At 44.8% G+C, this 25,391-nt stretch overlaps 2 protein-coding genes across 3 annotated transcripts in view; both read right to left on the bottom strand.

Annotated features, from left to right (window-relative positions):
- The window catches only part of plcg1 (phospholipase C, gamma 1), a 40,206-nt gene extending 38,784 nt beyond the window's left edge, over window positions 1-1,422 (bottom strand). The window contains exon 1 of the mRNA XM_007905193.2: window positions 1,164-1,422. Coding sequence (XP_007903384.1) covers window positions 1,164-1,374 — 211 coding nt within the window. The 5' untranslated portion in view covers window positions 1,375-1,422. The remainder of the gene's footprint in view (window positions 1-1,163) is intronic.
- A 9,804-nt stretch (window positions 1,423-11,226) lies between these two features.
- top1l (DNA topoisomerase I, like) overlaps window positions 11,227-25,391 on the bottom strand; it is a 36,674-nt gene continuing 22,509 nt past the window's right edge. For both annotated transcript variants that reach the window (XM_042341722.1, XM_042341723.1), the window contains exons 9-21: window positions 23,969-24,084; window positions 19,775-19,896; window positions 19,493-19,615; window positions 19,188-19,375; window positions 17,781-17,925; window positions 17,390-17,533; window positions 16,294-16,479; window positions 15,192-15,260; window positions 14,752-14,866; window positions 14,018-14,145; window positions 13,809-13,903; window positions 12,783-12,932; window positions 11,227-12,290 (exon numbers count right to left, since the gene is read on the bottom strand). In XM_042341722.1, the coding sequence (XP_042197656.1) occupies window positions 12,188-12,290; window positions 12,783-12,932; window positions 13,809-13,903; window positions 14,018-14,145; window positions 14,752-14,866; window positions 15,192-15,260; window positions 16,294-16,479; window positions 17,390-17,533; window positions 17,781-17,925; window positions 19,188-19,375; window positions 19,493-19,615; window positions 19,775-19,896; window positions 23,969-24,084 (1,684 nt within the window). In that variant the 3' untranslated portion in view covers window positions 11,227-12,187. The remainder of the gene's footprint in view (window positions 12,291-12,782; window positions 12,933-13,808; window positions 13,904-14,017; window positions 14,146-14,751; window positions 14,867-15,191; window positions 15,261-16,293; window positions 16,480-17,389; window positions 17,534-17,780; window positions 17,926-19,187; window positions 19,376-19,492; window positions 19,616-19,774; window positions 19,897-23,968; window positions 24,085-25,391) is intronic.

The raw sequence follows: 25,391 nt of genomic DNA on the forward strand, positions 1-25,391 counted from the left end.
CACCAGACTGCCTTTTAAAAATATATCTATCGATCTAATGGGAGTGAATATGGAGGAGCTTTAGTCCATTAGAACTTCTTTGCCTGATTTAATCTCCTGCCAGGACTCTGCACACAGGAGAAAACAGTTGCAATGTCCCTCCGTTTAACTTTTGTTTGAAGATCCTGCAACCGTGGCTAAGATGACCCTTGGATGGGTCAAAGCGATGTGTGGGTGTGTATATATATATATATATGTGTGTGTGTGTGTGTGTGTAAAAAACAAGAGACATCATTTCAATGTACTCTGATGGATCAAACACACAGCAATAGCGAACTGAATACAAATGAATCAACCAGGCTAATTGTGTATTTTGTGCGTTTTTGCTCACAAAATACAGTTAATTCCTTTTTTACAATATATTCTGCGTTGAGACGTCTCAACGACATGTCAAGGCACTAGTTACATCAAATGCAAGGATTATTATCATTATTATTATTATCTCCTCTTCCCTCTCCAGTGCAAACTGTCCCTATGTTTTTTAAATTTAGGATCTATTCTTGGGGAAAAGCTTGGCCATACTCTTCTCTCTCCTCTCTCTATCTACTTTCTCTCCCATCCCCTCCCCACTCTTCTTTTCTTTTGCAAATGAAATGAGTCGAACACGCATCACACCAGTTCCTCGCCAGGCTCCACTGGCTCCCAATTACCGAATGGATCGATGTCAAGATCCTGTCCACTTGTTTTCAAATAAATCCCTTCATGGCCCTCGCATCTCCCTACTTATCCGATCTGCTTACCCCCCCCCCCCCTCACTCCACCACTCCCACAGGCTCCGGCCTCCTGTTTGTCACTCGTGCCCTCCACTCCATCGGTGGCCGTGCCTTCAGCCACTACGCCCCGAAACTCTGGCGCTCTCTCTCCCTCGATCCCTCCCCTCCACCTCGCAACCCTTCTCTCCCATCCCCGCCTTCAAATCCCGCCTTGAAAGACCTTCCTTTTTGATGGTGCTTACGGTCACCTCCCCATGCCCTCCCCCCATCCCCCACCCGCCCTCCCTCTCCCCCGCGGCTCGGGGTCAGACTCCGGGATACTAGCCCGGCATGAATGGCGCTGCGTGAACGCAAGTCGTCACTATTGTTGTCGTTAGTTAGTTAGTTAGTTGTTGTCGCAGTGTCACTTACTCTCCCCCTCGATCTTCTCGGATCCTCGGCTCCAGATGATCTGCCTGGTCTCCAGCTTCACCTGGAAGGTCTTCCTCTCGGGCCGCTGCGACTTCTTGGAGTAATACAAAGTCATGACGGTGCCCACTTCCAAACTCCTGCACAGGTCATTGCTTTGTACCCCATGTTCCTGCACCAAACCATTCAGGAACAAGCCTCCTGAAACAGCCATGTTCCAACCCCCCCCCAACCCACACACACACACACACACACACCTCTCTGTAGAAGATCTCTTTGTGTGTGTGTGTATATATATATCAGAACCAAAGATATATATATATAGAGAGAGAGAGAGAGAGATGAGAAAGCTCCAGACCTTTCCTGGTGGACAAGCCTGGATGAGAAAGCAAAGGATAGATAGCACAGTCCCTCTCTTTCTCTGTCTCTCTTTTCTTCTGCCTCTCTTTCTCTTTCTTTCTTTCTTTCCTTCACTTCCTCTGTCTCTGCCTTTTTACTGTTCCATGTCCTGGTTTTTAAGGCTCGGATTCTGGAACAAGAGAGAGAGAGAGAGAGAGAGAAATCCTCAATGAGCCACAGGACACGATCCGCTTCTCCACACCGACTTCGTTATATAAAGCAAACCCTCCTCCCTCCCTCTCTCTCTCCTCCCTCCCTCTCCCTCTCTCTCTCCTCCTTGTGTTTTTTCCTTCTCTCCCCCTTTCTCCCTCTCGCCCCTAATCAATGCACGACAGTCCGTCTCTTCTCCTCCTCTCTTCTCTTCTTCCTTCCCTTTCTCTCCCTTCTTTGGTTTTCTTTCTGCTTCGCTTTCTAGGATCGATGGTTAAAGGAGAGAGACAGAGAGAGACACAGAGACAGAGAGAGACACAGAGACAGAGAGAGACACAGAGAGAGACAGTGAGACAGAGACAGAGAGACAGAGAGAGACAATTAAGCTCTTTTTTCTGTTCTTTCTGTTGCAAAGACGTGTAGCTCCGGAAGTATGGCTGTGAGAGAGACTTATAGAGAAAGCTTCTCTCTCTCTCTCTCTCTCTCTCTGTGTGTGTGTTTCTTTGTTGCAAAAGGGGGTGGAAAGAGAGAGAGAAAAAAAAATGAATGAATGATTTCACATCTCTCCTTCTCCCCTTTCTCTCGCCCCCTCTCTCCTTCTCCCCAAACCCCCCCTCTGCCTTCTCCCGCAGACACTAAATCAATCTAATAACGTGTCTCAAACTGCGACAGAACGAGGGGAGGAGAGAGGAGAGGAGAGGGGAGGGGGGGGTGTGGGGGTGTGGGGACCAAACAACAACAACAACAACAACAACAGAAACACAAATCAGCTCAAAGAGGTTCTCTGCCTTCCAGAGCAGAGCTGGGACTTGTGCTCTCTCTCTCTCTCTCTCTCTCCTCCCCTCTTGCATCCTACTGAAAGGCTGCATTCACAGCCCATCTGGTGAATGATTTCACCTCCTCCCTCCCCTCCTTTCCTCCCCTCCCTCCCTCCCTCCCCTCCCCTCACCCTCACACACACACACACACACTGCCTTTCCTTTCCTTCACCTCCTTCCAAACAGTGAATTGCAGCACTTCAGATCCGTCTGTTCTATTCTAACCCGTCTGTGGGTCTGTCTGTAAAGCATATTATTTTTAATCATTATCGTTTGAGAGATATATATGTGTATATATATGTATATCTCACACACTCACTCACTCTCACTCACTCACTCACTGGTCTCCTTTGTTTCTGCAGAGAGGGAAACATGGCTGTACATCACCATGTTTTCACTGCAAAACACACACTGCTGTCGATTCCCCCAAACCTTTCAATTGCCCTTTACAGCCAAGTCCCACATCCAACCTTCAGCTAAACAGCCTTGTGGCATCCACAATGTAACTGCCCCCCTCCCTCCCTCACTCCCTCTCACCCTCTCACTCACTAACTCATTGCAAAGGCTTTAGAAGTTACAAGCTGGGTTTTAACTACAAGGCTGGGGTTTGGCTGTGGTACAGTACAAACAAACCTCGCAATTTTTTTTCACAAGAAATTCAGATGGATCAGATTTTTGCCAACTGCAGTCACACACTTCGCTGCTCGAATCGGCACTCAAAACCTCCTCACGGATCCAAACTGGTTTGGAGACTCCGGGAGCGGAGCGTTAAAAGGAAAACGTGCGTCCCAGTAGTAATAATCGGAATATAATAATCCTTGCATTTGATATAGCGCCTCATCGCGACGTTCGGACGCCTCAAAGCCCTTCACAGAATACGCACACAACGTGAAGTGTAGTGACTGTATACTGTGTGGGCGGAACGCAGCAGACAATTGCGCACAGCAGCGTCCCGCAAACAGTCGTGGATTGAGTGACTTTATTTGCTTGACGGGAGCACAGAGGAAAATGGCTACCTTCAACTTCAAGTGTAAACCGTAACTGTTTAATGAAACCCCTACACGGACAATCGTACGTGGGTGAGATTTCGGTGCCAAATGGGTGAACTACATGAAAAATACACTTCAAATCAGACATTTTGAGAAACTGAAGAGTATTCTGAATTCACATGAAACAAGCTGAGCTTCCAATGTAATCATATCTTGCCTCACCCCCTCCCATCCTCAGCACTTTCAATTTCCGCCTAGAGACCTTCCTTTTTGATCGTGCTTGTGGTCACCTCTCCTCTTCCCCCCCCCCCCCGGGGTAAGCCTCCGCTGTCAAGCAGCCCAGGCCCTACCCACCACGTGAATGAAGGGTTCTATATAAATGCAATTGTGGTTATCTATCCATTCAATATAACGCAGTTGGTAATGCCATTAATTCACGATAATAGCTCTAATGCAGTGGGGTTTGTTTTGGAGTGGATGGGGGGGGGGGGTGGGTTGTGGGAGAGACGGGAAAAGAGGAATACTGATTTAAAAAGAATATTTGGGGAAAAAAATGTTGAAATGTATTCATTGACATAACAGTGCATCTTTACACACAGGAAAACCAAGCTGTAGAAATAAAATCTCATTATCAGCACATTTTAAAGATTGCAACATAGCAACTGGTCAGATTTGAATCAGTTAACGTTTGGTTAACAGATAAACTTCTGGCCACACAAGAAAAACACAGTTATTAGCTGAATACTGTATTGTTTCTCACTGAGGGAAGGGAGGGGGGGGGGGGGGGAAGAGTTGTGAAAAAGAAATACATTGTGCCAATTAAGTGCATTTATCTTTTAATCAAATCAACTGAGCTTTAGCTGACACTGTCTTGCAGGGAGGGATCGGGGACTAAAGGTAAGAGGGGAAAAAAGTAATGCACGAGGTTTCAGGTTGAGCTCCCGGAGTGGCTGTTATTATAGCATCAACAATAATAATAATAATATTTGATTTTAATATAGTTCTTTAGCACATCGTCAAATGTCTCAAAGCGCTTCATAGAATACACTGTAAACTGTAGTGACTGTATTTGTAGACATTATGGGATCGGGAAGGGCTAATAATACCCATAGTGTCTCCTGCTCCTCACCAACCATCACTTAGGAGGGATCACTGCTGAAGAGTGTGAGCATTGGGTGGGGTGGGAACCCCAGTGATACCCACCGATGTTTGTTCCAGGACTCTGGGACCCTACCCTATGTGAGGGAGGCAATAAAAATGCAATTTGTTGTTCTTGCTCAGAAGATGGATGAAAATTGGAGGAGGAGGAGGTTAAAGGGACAAGATTAAGAATGGCTTCCCACTTCCGAGACGCCTTGTTTTGTGGCAGGGTTTTAACTGCCCTTTAACTTTCAGTCTGAGGTTAACAGACAGGACTTGGGTAGTGGAGGGATGGAGAAGCTGATCCCGCCAGGTTTACCGAACAGCTCCACGAGCTGAGAGGCCCCGATTTTCAGATGACCCAGATAAAGGGCTCAGATACAAAACCAGAGATACAAGTTTGTGGCTGAACATTTGTTTGCTTGACGTCAGTGATACTGACAACAGCGCCGCCTGTGGGAGATGGATTCATGGGCCAACATATTCAACTCGAATGGGGATCGAGTTTTCTCAAGTACACGCAACTCATTTTACAGCATCCTAATGCAATTGCCACCACAGGTCAGTTGGTGGGACTCCAGCAATAAGGGTGGCAATCAATGTCCACAATTTGGCCATCGTTAGCAAATAACTCACTGCGCCAACAGCAGCAATAGCAAGCAGAGGGACGTTTCAAATCGTACTGGAGAGCAGTTAGTTACCGTATGTGTACTTCCTGAACCACATAAGTTTAATGAACAATAATTCTTTCATTTTGATACAGCACCTGACCATGCCTTCAAGACGTCTCAATTGCTTCACAGAATATACTGTAAGGTGAACTGATTGTATATTTTGTGGGGAAACGTGGCAGCCAATTGCGCACAGCAGCGTCCCCACAAACAGTTGCGGATTGAGTGACCAAATTTTTTGAGGGAAGGGATTATTATCCCCGGAAAAGCAAGACGTCAATCGACTAACAACCAAGTTCCTGCTCACTGCTCGGTAAACAGAGGAGTGTAGAGTAAGGAAACTCGCCCAACATTTCGCGCTGCCCAGGAATCGAACCGAGGTCCGAGAGGTTGCGAGGTGAGCGCTCTAACCAGTACACCACAGGACTCCCTCACAAGGATACTCAGCGAAGCTATAACTAACTCCCAAGTTTTACACATATTCAGTAACACAAGTTTGTTTCCTAAATACAATAACGATCCATGCGAGTCTGTTTGTAAACATTAAACTGAACAGAATCTTGTGGACACTGAAACATACAACACGGAATTGGCAACAAGCATCCAACTGAGAAAATATTGTCAGATTTGTTGCCTCTCTTATGCCCCTTGATGTAGATTGTTGATGTAAAAAGTTCATCATTCTGAACTGTGTGAAATCCTTGTGTAAGTGAAAAGGGAATTTCCTCAACAGGGAAGTAAGTGTCTCTGGGATTCTGAACTCGCCCCTGTAATAGCAGATCTTTTATAAACTGCAGCCAACAGAATTGGTATTTGGTCAAAATTAAATAAGTCTTCATTTTAAAAAAAAATCTTATTTTTATTTATAGAACACATATTGTGCAATCCATTTGGTTCAGTAATTTGTCTGTAAGAACAGGCGAAAGGCACTGAAGTAATAATAATCCTCGCATTTGATATAGCGCTTTATCAAGCACGTCTGAGACGTCTCAAATCGCATCACAGAATATACGGTAAAGTGAATGGACTGTGTATTTTGTGCGGGAAACAGTCTTGAAAGTAGTTTGCGATCTGCAATGAGAAAAACAGGGTCCCTCAGGCTACCCAGATGTTGAATGGTGGAATCATCCAAATAAAGCAGTGCCACATTATCGAGTGCGTTACAGTCACATTGGGGCAACCTCCTGGCCAAAATGCACAGTGGCGTTATTTGTACTTTTCTGACTTGTAACTGCAAGAGCAAATTGGTGCAACAAGGCAAGGAACACAAAATTCTAAGTGGCTAAAAAAAGAAGCAAAAAGGGAGTTTTCTCTGTGGAGATTGGGTCAAAGAAAATGACCAAAGCCGTTTTCTTTATTCTTCAACTTGAATATGTCCTCTGTGCACTGTTGGATTAGGTTCCCACTAAAACCAGAGAGTAAGGGAAAAGAGACTCAAGTATAATACAGTAATAGACATCAGCTGGAAACTCCGATAAGTCCAGAAGACTCTCTGGCTGAGCAGGAGGGATACCAGCGAGACCCCGGAAAGACCTTTTACACTGATCCCAGATCATGATCCAGGCTGAATTTAATGCCAGAGGTACTGAGGATAGAGGTAAGTTAAACAGCAAGTCAGACTTCCTTCCCCACAAAGTAGTCAGCTCACACCAACATTGGCAGAGGCCCAGAAATTTGTGGTGGTGGTGGAGGGGGAGAGAAAGAAATGCAATTAATAATCACACTCAGGGATACAATATTTAAAAGCCCCGTCACTTACTCCGCTCTGCAATACATTTAAATGAAGTACAAACACCAGACTCTGCCACATTCATAGTGTACAATGTGTTTATTTAAAAATACAAATGAGCACAATTCATTGCAGTATGTTAAATTTACAGAAATAATCTGTAAAAAAAAAACCTTGTACACATCAGTCTGTGAAGACTAGCCCATCAGTAAAGCACATACTAAAGAGGAATTTAGGCAGGAGAAAAGAAAACCAATTTTTTTTAAAAAAGAAAATGTAAATCCCCCCCCCCCATTGCAATTCAGACTGAATAAGCATCTTTTAATATATATATTTATATATGTTGGCCAGTTTCACAAGTACATGATAAATGTGCTACAACAGTTTGACAATGATTCAGACACAAACCGGAAAAACCTAACTGGACAGCTCAGCGCAGGGACATGCCAGGATTGATGGCTGCAGAAATGAGCAGTAAACTGCGTCAAATCTACTAGAGCTCGGGTTCACAGATGAAAATAAATTAAAAGTTTGTATTACAGGCTCCTATTTTCCTCGCCAGGCTGATTTGCGAGCGGCTGAATAAATGTGGCCGCTTTATTTCCAAGCGAGACCAAAGCAGCAGTGTTCCCCTCCCTTCCCCCACCCCACCTCAATCCAATTTCATGCCTTGAAGTTGGCAACCGACCCGGTGATATTCATCCCCTTTTGGCAGTTAGAGGGCGCTACACAATAAACACCTCCTCTTTGCTACGACGGCTTCAAGTTTCTTTTTTTTCAAAAAAAAAGGGAAAGGAAATATGATCAGCGGAAAAACATTCCCGTCGTTCTGAGGTTTCAAGTGGAAGGGCCAACTTCCCAGAAGCGCAGTGTGACTCACAAAACACTCACTCGGTGTATGCTACGCTCTCAATCCTGCCTACACTATCTGGAAACTATGAAAGAACCACCCCTACTACTGAGGGCTACAGATCCTTCCTAGTAAATGTGAACCCACGCGACAGGACTGATTGTGCACATTTCAGTTTTAATAACAATAATAATCCTTGCATTTCATACAGCGCCTGATCTCGTCTTCGAGACGTCTCAAAGCGCTCCACAGGATATACTGTAGTGAAATGACTGTATATCTCGGGGGTGAAACGCGGCAGCCAATTGCGCACGGCAATTTTTTTTCTCTCTCTCCCCAATTGCACCATCCCATATACGATGCAATTGTTTCAGCTATTATTAAAACCGGTTTGAGCATCCTGCAGTTCAGTGGACTTGGGACTGTGCCGAGAACCACCATCCACACTGGATTCACCCACACAGCATATCCTCCCGTTCGCATTGTGCCAACCATGGTCTAGATTCACATGTTAAAAGTCTACTCGGACAGGGCATAAGGAACACAAACAACTGCCCCGCTGAACCATACCACAGCTTGGGGGGTGGGAGTTGGAGGAGGTAGACAGCTTCCTAACTTTGCCTCAAAAGTTCGCTTCATGTAGGTCAGTCACATTGCATGAAAGCTCACAGGAATCTCGCTACAGCACATTGCGAAATGCAATCACACATCAGGCACTGTATCACACACCAGGGACGATGTCAAACAAACATCCCTGGTTTTTCAGGTTGAAGAATTTCACATACCATAATCGGAAAATGCACCCCGGGGGTATGAACACACTTTTCTAACCAACGCCCAGTCAAAATATCACACCCGGGATCGAGACTAAAGCTTCCTTACACTCTTCCAGCAACTTGGCTGCAGGTCCCACCTCACTCTGCAATGATAGCATTCCCATTTAGTACACTGGACACCAATCTGGGCCTGGGGGAGTGAGGCTGCTAAGTGGTGCCATTTACTAGGAAATGGTGGAATTCAAACTTATTTCACCCACGGAGAAGAGAGAAGTCCATCCCACCAGCCAGGAAAAAGCCAACATTCAAACTTGTTGAGCCAGTTTCCATCTAACCAATTTACTCTCAATTGTGTTCGTAGTCATTCCGAGTGAATGGAAAGCTCTATACAGACACGACTGTATTTTTAAATGGCAAACTCATCACCCGGAATTCTTTAAAAAGGAAATGGCATACATATACGCTTGTTAAATTTGACGAACTCCAAACAAAATCATTCTGGAGTTACCGTAGCCCCCTGACAACTCGACTCGGTGTTAACTTGTCACCACCAGATCATGCGGTAAAAATCTCGGCCACATTTATTTAGGTATTTATATACACTGAACCCTTTTCCCTTGGGAGTGACGAGTTATCAGGAGGTTCACCGCACTACAATTTAGAAAGCGTCGCTAATATTCAATGACACTTTGGCTACAACTACGTTTGCTTATTGCTGCAGAAATGTCAAAGGAAGCCATATTTACAGAAAAGTGCACATGAAATGGCAGTAAAGTCACCCACCGGAGAGAGCAGCAGGACTGCAGAGGAGGCAAGATAAACACACAAGTTACAAGAAATTCACCCTACAGGTCAGCTATCTCGGCTTGGTTAATAAGCAGTTGGGCCCATACTCTTCATCCATCCAGTCTGCCTCGAAGTTAACGCGAGCAACACAGTGTACATACATCCATGCGTGACAGACTCCTATCTACCTGTCAGGTTTTGACTGATCCCAATGTTTTTCTTTGTTTTTTTTAAAAAAAAATCAAAAGCGCACACTACCAAAAACTGTTGTGAGAGAAAAATAAATAAGAATGCCACCTTCCTCGGGTTCCACGTTCCTGTGTCAGCTGTCCAGTTAGGTAACAACAATGCAGTTTTAATGGAAAAAAAAAGATGTCACAAATACTGGAATTGTAGGCAAGTTCATTCTGGTAACCTTTCTCTCGCTCGCTCTCTCGCTAACCTGAGTTGAAGCATTAAAAAGTTGCATGTCTCATAAAAACAAAGAAAAAAAACCATTCACAGTTAAAAAAAAATCAACTTAAACCAGTGGACACATTTAAATCAAGTGCCCATACTCTTTGGTGGTAGGGCCTCTGTGGTTTAAGTTAGCTTGTCTACTCCATCTTTCCCCCTCAAAGTCAAGCTGAATGTTTTTATTTTTTTTATAAATACAACAAAATACATATTCACAGCAATAAAGGCCTCTTATGATGTCCTTTTCTAGGAACTGTTCCAATGACCTGGAAATATAATATCTTGATTAAGAGACAGTCCAAACAGTTACTAGATGGGAGTGCAAGGAGCCTTTAGAATGCACTATTAGGAAGAAAGGACTACTTTACTGTGCATCGACTAATTAACTGCACACCGTTTTAATTGATTACAATCCATATGTAAATTAAACTGCAAGTTGTATTTAGCTTTTTCTCCCAACCCATCAAAACATTTGTAAAACATACATCTTATAGCTAATAGTGCCCCCCTCCCCCTGTCTCAAAAATTAGAAGTTAGTTATTATTCAATGACTTATTAGGATCGAATCTCCAGTCACAAGAATTATTTTATTTATTTATTTATTTTTAAAAGGGAGAAAAAAAAGCCCACAAAACGAACACTAGGCAAAAGGGTCGCTTGCTCACCGAGTGTTATGTACCCCCTATTTATCACCCAGACTCCGTTTCCTTCAGCCACAGGCTGCTAGATATAAGCAATGGGAAGAATTGCGTTCACCTCTGGTAGAGTTTATAGTTTTCTGAGTTGTACATTGCTCAGGGTGGTTCCCTCCTCTCTCCCAGCCCTCAGAAAGAAATAACCCCCCCCCCCCCATTCCGCAAAGGTCGATCTATCTATCTATCTATCTATCTATCTATCTATCTATCTATCTATCTATCTATCTATCTATCTATCTATCTATCTATCTATCTATCTATCTATCTATCTATCTATCTATCTATCTATCTATCTATCTATCTATCTATCTATCTATCTATCTATCTATCTATCTATCTATCTATCTATCTATCTATCTATCTATCTATCTATCTATCTATCCGCCCCACCCCCCTCCCCACCCCCACTTCAATTATTATTATTGTTAAAAATTCTGGTCACCAATTCAATACAACCAAGTCATACCATTAGTCATGCCTTTTCCTCTCCATGACACTTTTCAGTGCTGTACTAATGCATTAAATCACATTTAAAACACTCAGCGCTAGGGCTGCAGGTTGAAAGACTACAGCGTTTCAAACATGACTCACAAGGCACAAAGCCACACAGCAAGAAATGGACCATTTATTTCTCCTTCCGCTCCTCCCAACCCCCCACCCCACAAAAATATCATAGAAACCCAGATTGAAATCCGACCATGTGTAAATTCACCTTACATTCCCAGTCAGTTGTAGACAAATTAAGCTCATTCCAGCGATAAGAGCGGGTCCTTTCTAGACAGTGGAGGAGGTGCATTCAGTTCTCTTACACCAAACTAGGTTCCACCTGAAATGCTATTAAAAGTTCCCGATCAGATTGAAAATTGGACACGCTTTTTCTTTTCGTAGAATGATGGCCCCTGGTTTGAAATAGGTCAGCAACAAATGATCAGCTTTAAATAAACCCCCAAAGGTTTATATTAAAAAGCCTGGGGAGGAAAACAATGCAGCACACACATCCCTAACCAGCACATCTGACGCTCTTAAACAAAAGCAACCTTGTAATATCATCTAAAATCTTTCTTGTGTTTATAATTTTTTGCAAAAAATTTTCCCCAATTAAAATTCAATCCAAACAAATGCTTTTAAGCCACATTCAGGTTCCAGTTAGATTCTTTAGGGCCCTGATAAGTGACACAGACTCTGTGTAAAAGAAGAAAAAGTATGAAATAAAACACTCCTTTTTAGTAGACAAGGGCAGCAAAAGCATTTGCTCTCCAGTTCAAGTCAAACAGTCACCAAATGTCCACCAGTGTGTAGCAGTGACCAAGTTTTAAAACCGGTGCCTTTTATTCTCTTTTAAAACAGGATTGTAGTTCTCAATTTTAAAAAAAAGTTATTGCGAAGTTCTAACAGTATAAATGCACCAACTTAATCAGTGCTTTATAATTTTTTTTTGTTTTGTTTTCTTTTTTAAAACAGTAGCTCCCGAACCAGTTTTTAAATTTGTCTTCCTTGTTACACAAAAAGCATCTATTCCAGGTCAGGTGGCTTAGGCCAGTCTCACTCAGCTTCAGCCACGTCAATGGTTAAAATTCATAATCTTCATCTGCCATATCTATGGCCCATGCAAACTTCTCTCGCTGGGTTTTGTTGTAGATCTTTTCAGTTTGGATGTCCCACTTCTTACACCTGAAAGGAAAAAAAAACCTGTTAGAATGAACATTCACAGTGAACGTTGCAAGGAGTGACACCGCAACACATACGTACGGTACTTATTCTGAAGGTGCCCATTTCATGTCACTTAAAAGTTTGTAAGCTTAAAGATTGTCAATTTACATTGACAAGACACCATTCTTCCCTTAATTCCTTACTTCCCTGTTAATCTGTACTGTACTGGACATGAACAAAAAAGCAACACCACACAAGACTCCACAGGAATTTCATAGAATCGTAGAATATTCTTTGGAAGAGCTACCCAATCAGTCCTACTCTACGCTTATTCCCCCATAATCCTGCAAATTTTTCCTTTTCAATTCCCTTTTGAAAGTTGTTATTGAATCTGTTTCCAACACTCCTTTCAGGCATCGCATTCCAGACCGTAACAACTTAAGTGTGTAAAAAAAATTCTCACCTCCCCCTCTGGTTCTTTGAGGGCAAATACAGCACAATGTGTAGACTTACCATGCAATGCTGATCCTAGGGTCCAAGTAATTGAGTTTGGAAGTACCAAGGGCTATTTGCTTATTCTCTTCCCGGTCTGTGGCCTGTACTTCCAGTTTCATTAGTTGTTCCTCAACCCTTTGGAGAGCTTTCTTCTTACTTTCCACAGATCTGGGTTAAAAAAAAGCATTAGTACGCCTTTAACACAGCTGCACCCTTTAATTCTCCCCAGAATCTCTCCTCATAAACTTCATCCAAAGGCAAGCTTTATGGGAACTCTCGGCTTTTAAAAAAATACTGAAACGCAAAGAACAGAATAGCATAACTTGGTGAAAACAAGTAGAATCTCACGCCTCAGAGAAACTGCTGGCGAGGTCCTTCGCTACAGTTAAGATGTATTCCCAATCAAGCTCATGTGTCTAGCTTAACGTAATTTACACACATTTAGTAACTTGAGTGCGGCACAAACAGTGATACTGAGAATAATGAATCAACACTGGAAATAAGTTATTGATTAAATCCTCCCACCCCATCCCAATACCGTGGCTCTTTTTGTATCCAGTTCTGCAAAATCCAGACACCTGAGGATTTCTTTGACTAAGTGTCCATTCACGTGAGAACCTGGACACCACCACCCCTCCCCCATGCTTGGGCCCCGACAGCTGACTGTTCAGCGCTTTGGGACATCCTCCCGACATGAAAGGCACTCTATAAATGTAATTTTGTTGTTGTCTTTGTTGGACAGGGAATGTTGGCTAAATATATGGGATGGGAAGAAGGCGGAGGGAAGGGAAAAGGGGAATATAGACTTTCATACAAGTACACTCTTCTGTAGTGTCTCTCAGTAGTGGAAAGAAGCAGGAACACGGACATGGCGGATTCTCTGCATCCCCTCAGCCCAAGTCATCAGGACAATTGCAGCATCAAACTCAGCACAGAACAGAGAGAACCTGGGACATCTTCCTGATCTGTTTGACAGTCTGATAGTGTTAAGCAGCTTTACATACTGATCAATCAGAGCAGTTAAATCCAACACAAACCACATACTTCCTAGTCTTTTCATCCTTTTTAACTTTGTGGTCAGCCTTGGCACCCTTCAGCTCTCTCCTGGCCATCCCAATTTGGTCTTTCTTTGCATCAATCTGAAACAAAGAGAATTGAATTAAATGTAATTCATTTTTATTTCAATTAATTCAATGGAAACTTGAATCCTTTGGACTGCTAGAGAATAAGCTGTGGTCTATATGTCCACGCACCTTGGTTTGGAGGTTCTGCATGGATTTCTCAAAGGTTTTTGGGGGTGCTCTTTGATGGTTACAAAGGATGGCAACTGCTCTATTGGCACGGTTGTAGGAGAGGATTTTTGCCGCCACGTTTTCATCAGCTGTAAATACAAAGCGACATAAACCATCAGTCAGCCTCTGCACTGCCATACACAAATTCAGTATAATAGGGCCACAGAACCTCACAGGACATGTCACCAGGTTCCTCCTCTCCTGTTGGTGAGTTACACTCGGGCACCAGGTCCGATAAGTCTTCAGCGCAAATCCATAAAAAAAAATCTACATTCCAATTAGGGTCATTGGGAGTCCTTTATAACAGCGCCTTGGGGCGTCCGCCCACCGTGAAAGGCACTCTACAAATATAGTTTTGTTATTGTTCTATAGTGCCTTTCACGTCAAGGTACTGGATATTCAGGGATTCAGGGACGGCAGGGATAGGAGGGTGGGTGAAGGCGCAGTCGAGGAGAAAGGTCTTGAGACGTGCCTTCAAGAAGGCAAGGGAGGGAGCAAGACAAAGGAGACCAAACCAGTCGAGATCCCAGACCAATCTCGCTTACTCTGTACGGCTCAGCTCCACAAGTGGTGGATTTGTGCCTCAAGCTAATAGTCAGCGGAATGGCTCACAGCATGGAAAGTGAGAGAAACTGGTCGTACAAGGGGATGGGGGGGGGGGGAAACACGCCGACAGTATTGCTGTTATTACTCACGGTTTGTGAGCTCCTTCAGCTGCTGCTGCAGTGTGATGGATGCGTTGTAGGTACGGAACACTTTGGCTGTAAGCCCATCCATTAGCTCTTGGAGATGCTTGTTCAGGATCGAAGTCTGAAAACATAAAACAAAATAAAACCAACTCCGTGACAAATTTGTACTATATCCAACCGCTCTTCCACCGTGCCTTTGGTCTCCCTCCCACCTCTCTGCCTTCCCTCACCCCTACCCCACCCCTCCCCCATGCCCAGGCCCCGACATCTGACTGTTCAGCGCTTTGGGACATCCTCCCGACGTGAAAGGCACTCTATAAATGTAATTTTGTTGTTGCTGTTGTGGACTGAAGGCCCAGTGCACAAACAACCCTTAAAAACCAGTAAATCAATCTATGGACTTCTTGTAGTACAATGCATTCCCGTTTCCCACTGCTCCTACTTACATTCAGTCGGTCAAAAAGGTCATCTTCAGGTTGCTTGTTTTCCATAAATAGCTGAAGATTCTTAAACACCTGATGATTGGAGGGAATGAAAGAATAAGCCACCGGAACATGATGGAAACACAACACATCCCCTTTAAAAAGATCACTGCTCTTTACAGCTGGACAGCCAGCAATGCTGGAAAAGGGGAACGTGCACATATGGAAAAGATCATCAAAGCAAGGTTTTAAGGTGTGCTGACCTCCAGAGGTGGGTCTAGCTCCATGTAATAAATTGTCTCCCTGCAGGATTTGCCTTTCAGAAAGCTAAGAGCACAGGCCAGGCCTCCTGCACGCTGTGCATTTCCAGCCAAATACTGCCGTGAGAGCTAATTAAGTACAGACTGTACTATGTGCTTCAGAACAGAGTGTACTGCAGACACAGTAAACAAGAGATGAAAGGCAAACCCTTGGGGCTCTCCGATACTCTGGTTAAAGAGATTAACAGCACTGGACAGAGTCAGCAGAGCAGCCAATCTAGCAGTCACCAGGACAGGAACTACAGCGTGAAGGTGGGATGTAAAGTCAGGTAACACACGTGTGTTGTCAGAAGTTTTATCAAGTGTGAGGAGATTTATCAAGTGTGAAAAAACATAATAAATGTGTTGCCGGGATTGGAGCTTGGAACTGGTACAGGTGAGCTTTACCCACACACATCTCCACACAAAGCTAAACTGAAACTAGTGTTGGATGTACTGTAGTCACTGCAGCTTGGACTACCTGCTACTGATTGTGTCAGCTCCAGTTTACTGAAGTATCTCAGCAGAGCAGACCACCCAGTCTGCTCCGGCACTGAAGTGACTGGAGCCCCCACTAAAGCCTTTAAACCAGTGGATAACCTTATTAGTCAGCCAACCAAACCAATGCCTTTATTGAATTGTTTCCTTCATTAATGGCCATGCCATGAGTATCGTAGGTTTGGTAGCTACTGGAGACAAGGTATTGACCGGGCGGGACTGGTGGCCACTTCTCGAATATCCAAGGAGTCGTTAGCCTGGTTGGAGACCCCTGTTTTGAACTGTTAACGCAGAGCGTGGGGGCGTTTCACAAAACTCAAAAGCCTCACCCTTTTTTCCACTGGTACTTTGTTGTAATACCGGATGGAGTCTTTACCCAGGAAGTCAAATTCTACCATGTACTCCTGGCCATCGAGTTCCGTGTGTAGCTTGATGTGTTCCACTCGCAGAGAGCAGCAACCAACAGTGTCGGCGGTCTCCCCCTCTTCCTTCTCGTTTCCAGCTCTCAAGGCTAGCTACGTTGGAGAGAGAATCGAGAGTCACAGTGAATTGTCTGAGCAGCTACAGTACAGGGAGCCAGCAGACGGTCACTGGGCTAAAGGTGTCAACATTTACACTCGAGTCAGGAAGAAACAATTGCCACTTCTGACACAGCTCCCGCCTCCACCCAATGGAAAATGCTATGTTTAGATCAAGTAAGGATAAGCCCCGAGCTTTAGTTTACTGCCGCTCCTTTGCTTAACACTCACTGTCTGGGATGACATGAAAAATCACCACTTGGGCAAAATACAAAAAAGAAATGTAGGAGATTCAAATGAAGCGTGGAAAAGGAGGGAAATTAATTATTGCTTTCTTCCATCTCTTCCCGATTGCCAACAGTTTTGAGATTTCTCCATAATTACTAAACTAAATAATTTCCTAACCACAACTCTGAACGAGCAATGCCACTCCGCAGAGTGCAGCTAGACTCAACTGTTGTAGATCTCCAATGCTTGGCTCAGATTAACAGGTGGTGGTTGGGTGAAGGGGGGGGGGAGAGGAAGCTATCTAGATCACACTGCACTATGTGCACTTAACGTTCTGCATCAATGCGGCAGCCTGGCTTGGCTGCTCAGCTTGCAATGATTCTGACACATTACTGCAGTCTGTGTGCACCTCAAGGTCAAACAGCCCATTATCTTTCCCGTTAAAACAAATAAAGCACAGAAACAGTTAACTCTGCGCCAGGCACATTGTCACACAAAAGTCCTTTGTTACAACACATACCTATACGATATCAGGGATAAAACCGGTAACAGAGGATTAAAGCATACAACCCTTTCTCTGCTGGGCGCAGCTTTGAATCTACTAATACAGTGAAAAGTCATGATTGCCAGCAAACTGCAGAACAAGCCTGTTGCCCAGTACAGCGATTAGGTCTCTCACCTTGTCAATAAAGTAAAGTGCCACAGCTCTCTGCCGGACCTTCATCTCCTTCGATTTCCAGTCTTCTCTGTACTGCGCACGGATCTTGTCAACGCACTTCTTCAGCCGCCGAGCAGTTTCATATTTCTGCCAGTCCTTCTCACCCTATCAGTGAAAATAACAGCCGGTTTTCTATGGTGAAGATCACTGTTAGTTTCCACACCTCAAGTTTCTACTGAAGGTGTCATCTACAGCCACAGAATGATCCAGATATCCACTAACTCATTCAGCTTGCTATTCCAGCAGTGCCCCCGGTGGAAAGCCTGGGTAATTTTCCCCAACTGGAGCCCAGGGGGTTCCCACGACCAATACAAACTAGTTTAATTTTTTTTCCCCCCAAGAGAGATAATACCTTAATTCTTGAGCTGGGATTCAGCATGATGTACTTGATGGAGCCCTGGATGTTCTCTGTCCATGAGACCAGCCAAGTCACCTTGTTGTCATGTCGTATCGTCTTCCACTTATGGCCATGTGGAGGTACGGGAACTTTGGAGTCCCTAGGAAAGAGAGAAAGGGGGGGGGGGGAAGACAAGAGGAAGCGAGAGAGGATCAAAAATTAGCACATTGAGCACTGATTCCTCACCTGCTCCCTGCAGTCTTTCTGGGGATCGAAAATACAGATTGCCTTAATAATGAACCACAACATTTATAGCAATTTGCTTACACTGCACGTTCCAGCAGCCCCCCCCTGAGTATCTTCCCAAGTACCTAATCTTTGTACATCGTAGCAAAGTACGATGATCAGAAGTGCACCTCACCACAACCTTGACTGAGTTTACCCACTGCCACACAGGGCAAGGATTGAACATGGCACTTACCTGTCTGTTAGATGCTGCATTTATCCACTGAGGCATTAGGGAGCTCCAGTAATAAACGTCTGTAAACATCTACCTTATCAAACTCCAAACCCTGCATGAACAGTACGCAGACACGACAGGCACCAGCAGCCCCAACCACCCGGCACTGAGATTTTGAAGCAAACGGAGAACTCAAAACGGTCTAAGGTTCGAGAACCTCAGTAAATTCACTGCTGTGCGCAATTGGCCGCCCGCGTTTCGCCCACAAAACGTACCGTCAATTCGTTTCACAGCGTATTCTGTGAAGCGCTTTCAGACTTCTACAAGACACGATGATAAGGCGCTATATTATTTATATCCTTCAAGGCCGGTCTCAAAACCTTTCTCTTTGACTGTGCCTTCAGCTCCCTTCTCGACTCTCTTCCCCCTCCTCGCTCCCTCCCTCCCTTCCCTCCCCTCACCCTGACCATTTCCCCAATGCTCGGGTCCTGACCCAACTGTGCAGCGCCTCGGGACGACCTCCCGACGTGAAAGGCGCTTTATAAATGGAATCTTGTTGTTGTTGTTGTTGTTGTATATTATCAAACGCGAGGATTGTTGTAATAAATGTTAAGAGCTGCAGTACCCATCCTGGACCACCAGGTGGTGCAGCGACAACAGGCAGAATGGGATGATTCAGTGTCCATTTTGACAGTCTGCGGTAACCTTCCCGATCAGGTGTGGACGCTGTTCCGTTGGGTCCCAACAAAGCTGCTCACTGGCACACGTGGGTTTCTGCGCACGTGAGACTTTCAGCTGACCCTCCCCCACCATGCAGGCACCCACAAGCTGACCCCCCCGCTCCACCATCCAACCCCAACCCCCCCCCCCCAACCAAAATAAATCAGAAGCAACTTTAAATAGGTTTCGAACAAGATCGAGGTTGTGGGAATGATCGAGTTGCCCCCTCCCCAGATACTCACTTACTACAGTTGATGATGATGTCCTCTGGCCTGATCCTTCTTTTCAGCATACCCATCTTTGGGTGGTTACCACGGCCACGGAAAAGCCCTGGAGGTTCAATCCTAAAATTAGCAATCCTCTCTTTGTGGTTGTCCATGATGCAGAACCCATATTCTTGAAGAAGCTTCTCATTCTCTTCTTTTAATTTCTATTTTTTTTAAATATAATAAAAAAAAAGAAAAAGCAAGAGTTAAAAAGGAGTCCCCGGTGACAAGGCAGCAACGTTTTAACTGGTTTCTGGTTCGGATGTAGCGCTGGCACAAACCAGTTTCTCCTCTTTGGACATTTGCTTCCGAGCTTCAGACTGATCCTTGAAATGTTGGTTCATCTCTTCAAAGTCGCACTTGTTCAGATCCACTATGGTCGACTTTTCTTCAGGTTTCATTTCCTGAAGGAAATCAAACCAGGAATTAAATGTAGAGCAGGCACGTGGAGGGCAGGCAACGTGTGTGTGTATAGGTGCGTGCGTATGGGCGTGTGTGGGGGTGAAGGGGAACAGCCTTTTATCAAATTTGATTTGATTACCCGAAGATTATTTTTTCCCTACCTTTCGCCAGTCTTTAAAGAAGTTCTTCCTAAAAATATCTTTTGTAGTGTATTCATGATCCAGCATTTTGCCAAAGAAAGTAGCAACCTCTTCGGCCTGAGGGCTCAGCTTCATATGTTTCCCTGGAACACATTTAGACCAGCAGCTGAAAACAGCGAGCCACGGAAACAAACAAGAGTCGGATGCAAAACGACAGGCTTCGCCTGAATCTATTTGAAGTTCTGTGCCATATTAAGCAAAACAGCTATTGCTCTGTTAACAAGCTCCTTCCTCAACAGCTACACGTACAATGCACACGATCCTTTCACCATTGTGTACTTCACACAACTAATGAAGACTAGGGGTCAACAGGTTTTCTTCACCATTCACCAAAGCAGCTCACCTGACTAGGATTAAAGAAATAGCTTCCCGAGAACTGGCAGATCGTATACAGTGGACTGGGCTGAATGGTCTCTGTCTGCTCTGTAAAATTCTACAATTCTTTGACTACCCACCTCAGCCATTTCTTTCTGCAGGGTGTAATATATAGGGTCTGCAAGGAAAACCTCAATCTATCAATCCTCGAGTCCCAGAACGTGTTACATCCGCTTCCGTGAAGTCTCGGAAGTAGTTTCCAGTTTTTCTTTACAAAAAAGCAAGGTTATCTGAAACCACCGGACGCCAAACAGGTGGAGGAGATTGTGAACACCACCTGAAACGACATCCTGTCTATCTGTGACCAGGGCTCCCTATGCCTCCTTGTCCTCCTGGACTTCTCCGTTGCGTTCGACACAGTCGATCACGCCATCCTCCTCCACTGCCTTTCCTCCATCATCCACCTCAGTGGGACCGCACTCGCCTGGTTCGAGTCCTACCTCACAAACCGCCAGCAGTACATCTGCACAAACGGCTTCTCCTCCCGCTCTCACCCGGTTACCTACAGGGTACCCCAAGGATCCATCCTTGGCCCCCTCCTCTTTCTGATCCATATGCTCCCTCTTGGGGATGTCATCCGCAGACATGGGGTACACTTCCACTTGTATGCAGACGACACCCAACTCTATCTTTCCACCTCTCTTTGCGACCTCCAGTCCTCTGATGATCTGTCAGCTGCCTGTCAGATCTCAGGGGCTGGATGAGCGCAAATTTCCTTCAGCTGAACGTTGACAAGATGGAAGCCATACTCTTTGGCTCTCGTCAATGTCTAAAATCTCACAGCTCACCTCCTCCACCTACCTGACCTCCCCCTAAAACTCCCCAAACCTGTATGCAACCTAGGCGTCAGGTTCGACCCCCAATTATCCTTCCTCCCCCACATCCAGTCCCTCACCAGCACTGTCTTCTTCCACCTCCGACGCATCACCCACCTCCGCCAATACCTCTCCCCGAAAGCCGCTGAAACCCTGGTCCATGCCTTTGTCATCTGCTGGCTGGACTACTCTAACGCCCTCCTCGCCGGTCTCCCATCGACTACCATCCATAAAATCCAAATCATTCAAAACTCTGCCGCCCGCATTCTCACCCGCACTAAACTCCGCTCCCCGATCACCCCAGTCCTTGTCAGACTGCCTATCCCAAAGAGGATCGATTTCAAGATCCTCACCCTTGTATTCAAATCCCTCCACTCTTCTGCACCTCCCGACCTCTCTGACCTCTCTCCTCAAAACAGTACCCGTTGCCTTCGTTCCTCCGGGTCTGGCCTCATCCTCGGCCCCCAAGTCCTCCGCTCCACCCTCGGCGGCCGTGCCTTCAGCCACTATGCCCCGAGGCTCTGGAATTCCCTTCCTCACTCCCTTTGTCTCGCCCCCTCTCTTCCTATTTTCAGGTCTCTGCTGAAGACCTTTCTTTTTGACTGCGCCTTTGGTCACCTTCGTCCCCAATTGGTGCCGGGATCCGTTACTGTGAAGCGCTCTGAGATGCCGTCCAGGTGGAGGGCGCTATATAAATCCAAGTTGTTGTTGTTGAAAGTTACAAGAACTGACGGTGTTTCTGCTGATAATCCTAGCTTGGGGGACCGAACCACAGAGCTGCCTACATGAAGTTACTGGGTATGAGAGTTAATGAAGAAAAAAAATCATAAAATACATTAATGACAAGTTTCCGACGTTAAAAAANTGTATAAATTTCTAAAAGAATGCGATTAAATAAGCCCCCGCTGAGAGGGTGGAATCTATGAAGCTGGTTAATAGTCAACGTGCAAAGAAATCCTCCATTTCCTAGAGGCAGACACACAACTCCTACTCCACGTGTGCTGGGTTTTATTTTGGGGGTTTAGCGATAGAGAAGAGAAAAACCCACAGATTGAAGGGGTGGCCTGTTGAACCGGCCACACAAACACGCAGATCACAAACCAACTGATTAAAAAAGCTGACTCAACCATATTACAGCAACTCCCACACTCCCTGCTCGCTGAACTGAGTCACTCACCTTATCAAGGCCTTTGCTTGAAAGCAATGTGCAAGTTTAAAAAAGTTTAAGAAGCAGGCATACTCCCGATAGAGGTGGTGGTATATTCTTCAAATCCATCAATCCCCCCCACCTCTCTCCCAAAAAACCTCCAGAGAACTTGCAGGCAAGAACCGGACCAGATGATTTGCTTTCTTTTCTCCTCCCCTCGGCTCATGCTAACGTAGGTTCCAGCAGCCATTCTTGCTTTCGCAAACCTATTGACATTAAAGCCAAGACCCATTGTGCCTTCTTTTGCATGCGACTTCGCAGCACGAATAACCAGGAGGGATACCTGTCTGATTCTCCCCCTATTTCACCCGAGATTACGTCACTGAACGCACACTTGGACCTTCCTCGTCCGTGTCATTTGATTTTACGCTAGGCAACTGTTCTATCCATATCCACTAAGCCATCGAGGAGGCACAGATCATAGATTTAGATGACCCACTAACGCACTGGAGCAAACAAATCGATTTCCCTGCACAGAAATCGGGCTGTTCACAAAAACGCAAAGGGCCAACAAACCTGACACAGCAAATGCTATTTCCACCTGTCTGATCAAACCCAGTAAACAGGAACCAGAAACTGAGGAGCTAAGAGTTAGCTAAGAGGAACAGGCTGTTGTAATCCCACTTTAGAAAACTCCTGCAGAGTTTAGAGTCGTTACTTGATTACTTAACACTGGTTAGATCGGTAGCATTTGATGGAATCCATCTGTGCTGCCAGCATTATACATCAGAATGTACACAACAATTAGCAAAAGTTCGAGTGCACTTTTGAGTTAAAACATGGGCAGCTAGCAGATTTGCTGCTTCCAACAGATCATCACAAATAAGCACTCAATATCAACCACGTCATGACAACCATAGAATGACGACAACTTTATTACTCAGTCAAGTTGGCAAAGGAATTTGGTCCTACCCAGTTCAACTTTATGACTGAATTAAGCTAATAAAGTAATCCCATGATATTCAGAATCGTCACTGTTCAGCTAACTTTGGACTATTTACATACAAGACCGGTTTACTCAATCTACAATTACCACAAAAGATTTGTCCAGGGCACATCTCAGGTTGGCTACTTATCAGACACTAAAGCATGTTAGAAACCTTAGGCTTCTCCGCCATTTCATCAGAGATGACAGCACTACATCTTCACACTTTATCTCTATTCTGCTCCAATCCTTTGGAACTGCATCTCAGTCCCTTCGCCTCACTCCTTCCCTTGCCTCCTTCAAAGCATGTCTCAAGAACCTACTCTTTTCGACCGCACCTTAGACCGCCTTCCACCCCTCCCGATTCCAAACCCCTGCTCAGGTCCAAATCCCTGACTGTCCAGCGCCTTGAGACGTCCTCCCGACGTGAATGACGCTGTGCAAATTTAATTTATTGTTGCTGTTGTTATATAATGGAAGCACAACAGTCTGTAAAATCAGCAGCCTCAAAGGATGCAATAATTAAAATGGAAACCTAGGCAGAGAGGAGCAAGGCTGGCGATATCTGGGAAGAAATCCCTGCTGGTCCAGCCTCATCTCTCCCTATAAACTAACCATTCATTTCAAACCAGTCAAACTCTGAAGTAATTGCATTTAAAGAATGCATCTCACAACCAATATCCTGGGGGGGTGGGGAGAAATAACCATCATAAAACTTCTAAATCATATGCGTTGACAATCAGAACACAACCTTCACACTTCAAATCAATCTGTAAACATGACAATCTGGAGGAGAACTTTCTTTTGTTGCTTTCGTTCCAGGCGTTTCTTACCATCGTAATAGAATTTAACCTTGTCGGGAAGCGGGATGTAGGGCGGAGCAAACACCGGGCCTTTGTGCTCCAAAAACTTCCACTTCACACCATCAGTGTAGCGCTCTTCCTCCCACCTGAAGCAAACAAACAATGAGATCGCTCGGTTGGAGTTCTCAGCAATACAACAGATACATCAAAACCAAGTCTCCCGAACTGCAATACACAGAAACACAAGACAGGGAAACACATGTAGTCAAAGCCTCCTGCCCACAATACCCACCTGAATACGTAAATTCAAAAGGGAGAAGGGAATAGAGAGGTATGTAAAGGAGGAGTGGGGGGCTCCTGTGGAGTATAAACACCACCAAGCACTAGCTGGGCTCACACACACAAGCTAGGATTCCTGGTACGGACTCGAGCCCAGATTGAGCTCAAGCAAATAACAATTGTGCTGCTCTGTAACCAGCTGACAATAGCTATTCCTCCTTTGGATATTTTTACAGTTCATTAAATACGTTAAACAAAGTGCGTCATCATTTCAGTGTCTTACTTATAACCTGGTGTTCTATTTACAAAGGAAATTGATGCTGATTTCTGTTGTCCCGAGCTGTGGTTGATCAGTCTGCTGAGAAGAGCTTTTCTGGCTCTGTCCCACCAGCCACAACACTGTGGACCACAGTGCACCACAGGTGGGTGCAGCAAGGACAGGAAGCGCGTAGAAAGTAAAGTCTTCAAATTCAGACCTTAGCGCAATAAAAGCGCACCACGCAGAGCTCTTAAACCCAGAAAAAGAGGCAAAGAGGTTTTTTTTCCTGAGGATACTGATTGGAGCCATCGCTTAGCAGTGCATACTTCAATTAATTGACTTTAAATTCCAGTATTCATGGGCTTTGATCACTAATGTGTAATATTTTACAAAGTTAATAGACACAGAAAGTCACAAGTCTCAGCCACTGCAGATAACGAGTGCATTTTATTCCAACATATTCTAAAGAGGACTGCTCAAATGGTGGTCCAAATAGAAACTAGCTGAAGAAATGCATTCAATTTGGTTTTAATTTTAGAAGTACCGGAAATAGAGAAATGCAGTCTATGCTAGTAAAACTCCGATAGCTACTGACGGGTTGAGAGCCACAATATTGTTTAGTGAATGTTCTTTTGGGCCACGGGATCACAGGCCCATCTTGAAATAATTAAGTTGATAGAGACTGAGCACGAACGAATGAGATATCACGGGGCCAAGTTAGACACAGCAGCCAGTGCCTGATGCAACCTTTATCTCCCACACAAGGCTGTTTATCAAAGCAGCAGAAGGCATTATTACAGAGATGACAATTTCCCTTTCTCAATGCTCTTCATAACATGCCAACCTCACATAATCCAGGGGCAACCAGTACTGAACAAAGCAAGGTTGGGACATCATCACATGCAGTTCATTTAC

Source organism: Callorhinchus milii, unplaced genomic scaffold (genome assembly GCF_018977255.1).
Source record: "Callorhinchus milii isolate IMCB2004 unplaced genomic scaffold, IMCB_Cmil_1.0 Scaffold18, whole genome shotgun sequence".
Classification (NCBI taxonomy): domain Eukaryota; kingdom Metazoa; phylum Chordata; class Chondrichthyes; order Chimaeriformes; family Callorhinchidae; genus Callorhinchus; species Callorhinchus milii.